The sequence below is a fragment of the Fukomys damarensis genome, unplaced genomic scaffold (genome assembly GCF_012274545.1).
Source record: "Fukomys damarensis isolate Sample0158 unplaced genomic scaffold, DMR_v1.0_HiC HiC_scaffold_24, whole genome shotgun sequence".
NCBI lineage: Eukaryota > Metazoa > Chordata > Mammalia > Rodentia > Bathyergidae > Fukomys > Fukomys damarensis.
In genome coordinates this window covers 65,297,061-65,303,321 of record NW_022900936.1, presented here as the reverse complement: position 1 = coordinate 65,303,321, position 6,261 = coordinate 65,297,061, and the positions used below count along the sequence as shown (strand labels likewise).

At 41.7% G+C, this 6,261-nt stretch overlaps 1 protein-coding gene across 3 annotated transcripts in view; it reads right to left on the bottom strand.

The window, feature by feature from the left end:
* Window positions 1-1,071: 1,071 nt before the first annotated feature.
* The window catches only part of Fbxo40 (F-box protein 40), a 17,957-nt gene continuing 12,767 nt past the window's right edge, over window positions 1,072-6,261 (bottom strand). For all 3 annotated transcript variants that reach the window (XM_019208313.2, XM_019208314.2, XM_010630001.3), the window contains one exon: window positions 1,072-3,545. In XM_019208313.2, the coding sequence (XP_019063858.1) occupies window positions 3,333-3,545 (213 nt within the window). In that variant the 3' untranslated portion in view covers window positions 1,072-3,332. The remainder of the gene's footprint in view (window positions 3,546-6,261) is intronic.

Sequence of the window (6,261 nt, the reverse complement as noted above, 5' to 3'; positions counted from 1 at the left end):
TTCCTTCCTTCTTTTCCTTTCCTTTCTTCCTTTTTCTTTCTCTTTTTCCTGGCTGCCTTTCTCAATGGTGACACTCATCACTGGCCCTGCTCGTACATTTCTCCCCTATCCAGCCTCCACTTCAGCAGCACAGTTCTCTTCATCTCCTTCAGTGCTTTTTCTTTCTTTGTATTTAAATTATACTAGGGATCAAACCCTGTGCCTTGCACATGCTAGGCAAGCCCCTGAGCTACACCCTCAGCCCTTTTGTAAATTTTTACTTTAAGATGGGATCTCACTAAGTTGCTCAGGCTGGCCTGAAATTTGCAGTCCTCCTAGCTTAGCCTCCAGAATGCTGGGATTACAAGTGTGCACCACAATGGCCAGCTGCTTGAGGACGTCTTTGTCTAATGTCTCATCTAGCTGTCTTGCCTCTGTCCAATGACATTTGCTGCTCACTTAAAACTTCATCGTGTGAAGCAAACCCTCTAACACAGGCTCTTTAAAAGGATCTCCTTTTGCTCCCCCTGCACATGTCTCGTGAAATGCACTTCCTCCTAGGGGCTGGGGGCACCTGCAGCACTCTGGTTTCCAGCAGCAAAGACAATTAAAAATCTTATAAAATGTGTCTGGTGATGTTAAACATTGTGGTCTTGCTCTGAAGGCAGCAATTAGGACAGGAAAGCATGGCTGGAAGTGTGACACATGGAGCAGGTGTGGGCAGCATCCTATCCTGATTGCTCTCCTGGACCTGGGCTGCCCCACCCAACCAGATTGTACAAGGAAAGCCCTCTGCCCTCCTGTGTTCCTTCACACACGTGCACACACACACACACACACACACACACACACACTCCTGTCTCTCTAGTATCCTGCTCCTCAACCATGCAACCATAGCCCTTGACATTCATCTTCATCTGTCTGTAGTTCCCCTTTCTCTCTTCTATATATATGTGTGTGGAGGGTATTGGAGTTTTGGCTTCTTATTTCTTTGTGCAGGAAGGGACAGGTTTAAAACACATGGAATTGGGGCTGGGATTTAGCTCAGTGGTGCCACTACGTGCCTCAAAAGCACAAGGTCCTGAGTCTGATACCTGGTACCAAAAACAAAAACAAAAAACCACACACACAAAAAAAAACCAGCAACAGCAACAACAAAAACACATGGAACTGATGGGTGGAGAACTCTCTTCCTTCTTTCCTACTTCAGTGTCTAGCAGTTTCTAGTCACTCATCTACACTGACTAAAAGAACCTCAGATCACACTCTACAGTTGTCGAAAATGATGACTTCTATACAAATGAAAATATAAATCAAACAATAATATTAAGAAATACATAATAACATTACCAAATCTACCAAATGGCACAATATAATGAAAAAAAAAGTGAGTACATTTCCAGTCTGGGACTTGCTCTACTCCCATCGTGACTCTCAGAAATGCAGTCTACTTCATGGATGCCAGCTCTGGCCCATGGTCACAGCAAGACCCAAGTAACAGCAGCATCCAAATTGATGGAACACTTTCTTTCATTGGCTAAATTCTTTTCTCTCTGCTTCCTTACAATGCCTGTCCCATTTTCCCTCTTTCTTACTTGTCTGAGAACTGCTAGAACTGCTGGGAAAATGGCACCAATTAAGGGAAGAGGGATTTAAACACAAGACAATTTAAACTTCCTAGCTTCAATTTTTGTTGTTATTGTTGTTGTCGGTATCAGGGATCGAACTCCACTCCTTGTACTTGGGAAGCAGGTGGCAGAACCACTGAGCTAAACCCCCGGCTCACCTCGCTTCAATTATAATACCTGGGAGAGAGCAGAAAGGTTATATTCTTGCATGCAGCTCAAGGACATGAAGGCACCAAGCAAATCAGCCCCATCTGGTTCCCAACTTAATATTACTGCATAAATAAGAGATACATTATACCATAGACATTTTTGTTAACTATGTGAGGCTATATTTTACTGTACCAAAAAAAAAGTGTATCCTAACTCATTGTCATGTGTACAACATCCTTAGGACAGTGGTTCTCAGCCAGGAGCCATTTTGCTCCCCGAGGACACTGTACAATGTCTGGAGACCTTTTTGGCTGTTCATTATGGAGGTGCTACTGGCATCTGATGGATAAAGGCCAAGGATGCTACTAAATATTCTATAATACATGGGACAGTCCATTATGGCAAAGAGTTATCCAGTTTAAAATGTCACTAGTTCCAAGCCTGGGAAACCCTGCTGTAGGAGATACCAGTTTTTACTATAAGTTTTAAAATTTCTGTTCTCACATATATTCAGTTTGTTACCAAAAATAGCAGTGTCATCCATTTTTGACAAGGCTGGAGGTGAGGCATGTGGTAGGAGTAATTTTAGGAAACCATTATATTCTCATCTTCCTCTCCAAAACCCCATACATAGTACCCAAGGGGTGTCTAGGACCTGGTGGCTGATGCCACAAGGACTTTAATGGACTTTGTCTGGACTTTGCCATAGGTATGGTGTCTTTGGACACCCTGTGCAATCTGGTGTGAGTTTGATGTTACGAGTTGATATCATTTCTGATGACATGGAGCAACACTGGGCTATGCCTATGCCATCCCTAAGACAGACCTAGAATGTTCTTTTTAATAAAGAACATCCTCAACTTCTAAGTTATTATTAAAATATTCAGAAGTAGACTTGTGTTTTTATCCCAGTTTTCTCTATAAATGCAGTGTCTCCTCTGGGCTCTCCTTAATTTTTCAAGGCTTTCTTTCTATATGTTGTCAAGATTCTACAGAATAAATTCAGTGACCTCATTACGCCCTCGTCCTTTGGCCTATGATGCCCTCATGGTAACTCTGCTCAGTTAGGTGAGCTGTACCCACCTGGACTTGGAGGCAGTAAGGGGACTGAAAGAAGCACTGGACTTTTCTGGAAGACAGACCTAGATCCAGAACCTTCAGGAAGGAAGACAACTCTCTGCCTCTCAGGCACTGTCCAGCATTATCTGCTGCATGAGTATCCAAGTTCTTTGTAAATTAAAAAGGTAGGTAAAACCACAGGCTTGTGATGGTTCTGGAATTTTACTGTTCTCTCATCTCCTCAGGATTTGGGTCCACTATCCAAATGGCCTCAAGTTACTTACTTTCTCCTCAGACTGAGCTATCTAAGAAAAGAAAACAGACATCAGCATGGCACTCTAATACAAGCCATAGCTCAGGAAATTCTTATGCCAAGAGTGAGGTTTGAAGGACATTGCATGTTTTAACACACCCAGAAACCCAAGCACACAGCTACAGAGCCGAGTCTGCAAGCCACATGCTGTCTTGCTTTTAACAACTCCAAGGAGAAATCCAAACATGGGAGCATCTGGATCTTTAGGTGTGTCTTCCTCGTAGTCTGCCTCGAAAGGTAGAAACTAAGCTCTCCTGGGCCTGCTCATGGGGTTGGCACATGCTGGTCAAACGAATCGGGTCAGACTTGTGCTCTACAATGTTGAAAGGACAGGCCTTCAAGTGCTCAGACATGGAAGTAACTTCATCAAACTCCCAGGTCTTGATTTTGGAGAACAGGCTGCTGAACTGCCAGATCTGTGGGGAAAGACAGAAGCTCAAAGGTGAATGATGCTATTCACACAGGTGCACCACGTAGAAATAGCATTAGGAATGCTTCTTTTCCTGTGCTGAGCTTCTGCTGCTCAGTGGCTACTGCAGACATTTATCTGCTTCTTCCCAGTACACAGTTCCTAGCTTCCCCTTCCCGTTAATCATCGGCCCAGCCAGCTTTGTAGTTGTGTGCTGCTAATGACTCACCAATCAGCACATTGACACACATCCTCCCCTGCTCCTTCACTAGCAGCAGTGATTTGTTCTACAGTAGATACACAGTTTGAATCAGAATGATTGGCACCATTGAGACTTGACTCTAGAACTTTTGCTTGGGGTATCAAAAATCAGATTAGCTTTCTCCTTCTGTATTTGAACTGGGAAATTATGGTCCCAAAAAGGGCCAGCAGTCACCAGGGACCCCCACGGGAGAACAGTTGTAGAATGTAGCCAACATTGAGGAAGTATAGTTAAAAAATAGGAAGATAAAAGGCCATTTGGGGGGCATTTTTGAGCTTCTGGGTCAAGCCTTACCTGAAGCTAAATGGTTTTAGTTATATAGGCTAAACAACAACAACAACAACAACAAAACAATTGCTTTTCAGCCTTTTGGCTAAGATCAAGTATATAGGCTTTAAAAATTCCCTTTATCTATGCTACATCAGGCTGGCTTTCTATAGTTTGAGAGTAAAAGCACCTTGACTAATAAGAGTCTCACTGGAATAGGAACTCCCAAAGAAGTATTCCACAAGTCTAGTACCCATAAAGTACTCTCTGGTCTCTCCACCTGGAATCGGTGGCAAAGTCACTAGTTTTAAAATCTGATTTTAAAAGGAGGCATAACCTGAGATCTTTTAAACTTGACTACTTTATCCTCAGTTTTTTTGTTTTGCTTTTTTTTCTTGTACAGGAGAGTATTTCCTGGAAATGTATCATTTTTTATTTATTCCTTTCTGCAAGGAAATTAATTTGTCCTAAACAATTCCAAGAGTGGTCAGCAAGCACTGGGTTGTGAACCAACTTGAGCCAAAAAGTAATCAGATTCTTAGAAAAAAATTATTTGCATTTGATTTTATAGAGGAAGATGTTATATAGGTTTTGTTGTTATTTTGATTTGATCTGGTTTTGTTTTGTTTTCTTGAGACAAAGTCTTCCCATGTAGTTCAGCCTGGCCTTCAACTCATTCTTTAAGCCCAAGCTGGCCTTGAATTGGTGGTGATCCTCCTGCCTCAGTCTCCCAAGTGCTGGGATTATAGGCTTGCACAACCACACCAGGATGAATTTTAGACATTATTCCTGAAGGCGGTATCATGGTCTTATTTGGGTTTATCCCCAATACATGGTTGGTATTCAGAGTTTAACACACGGATGGATGGATGTAGGCATGGATACATAAGGGAGAGTCATTAATTATATTTTGAAGACTGCTCAGGAAATCAATAATGGAAATATATAAGATGTTTCAGACATAATAGAAATAGATGCAAGCAACTCTCTCAGATGCCAATTTGCAAACACATATTAGAAAGAAATACAACAGTGAGATTATAGAATTACTGACCTCAATAGATATCATATATTTATGGTTCTATTACCACATATTTACTCTGAGAAAGGTTGTTATGGGTACCTTGGATATGATGAATTAAAAATCCCACTTGTGTAGAAGTTATAATACAGCTAAGCAAATGGTATCCAACTGAGAAAAAAGAACAAGGTTTTACTGAAGGGAAAGTCTGATTTAAATAGTAGAGTTTTCTGAAAATTAAATAGACATTTGAACCAGGGGAATCAGTGAAATGAATTCATTTAGAATTTCAAAATGCTTTTATTAAAGGCAAAATCAGCCTTGAAAAATTAACTGAGGGTTGGGGCTGTAGCTCAGTAGTAAGGCACTTGTCTTACATGTGCAAGGCTTTGAGTTCAATCCCTAGTACTCCAAAATTGAAAACAAAAATTTTAAAAATTAGGTGAGTTAGCACTGAGAAGAATTTGTGGCCCTCCTGTATCAGAGTCCAAGCAGGAAAGAGATGGCATGCTCAAACAGGGTAACTTTATAGGATTTTTAAAAGAAATGATTTTTAAAATCCATGTCCATAGTAAAGGAAAGCCACATGATAAAATGCTATACTGAGGGGAAGGAGGAAGTTGGAGCTTGGAACCACGAATGATTAACTGTGGAGGGAGCCTCCTGACACATCCACCTTTGTTGGAGGGACATAACCAGTTCAAGGTGCTATGCAGAAAAGAAGCCCGAAGAACACAGCTCTCAACCCATGCCTCCTTCCCTCCCATTGAATTGGCCCAACAGGAAGTTGAAGGGCAAAGGACCCAGTTGAGGAATGTGCAGAGGAACAGCAGACAGACGAGCTGTAGAAAGATGTGAGCAAACAAAGCATTCAGGACAATACAGACAGAGATATAGGCCATATATATTTGGATTGCTTATCATTTTCCCTAGGAGACTGATCTTATTGAATCAGTCATATTTGCAGCAACTGTACAGTGCTTGGTACATCGAAAGCTCTCAATAAGTATTTGTTGCCAGGCGTGTTGGTGCACGCCTGTAATCCCAGCACTCGGGAGCCTAAGGCAGGAGGATTTCTGTGAGTTCAAAACCAGCCTGGGCTACATAGTGAGTTCTAGGTCAGTCTCAACTACGTAGTGAGACCCTGTCTCAAAAAAAAAAAAAAAAAAAAAA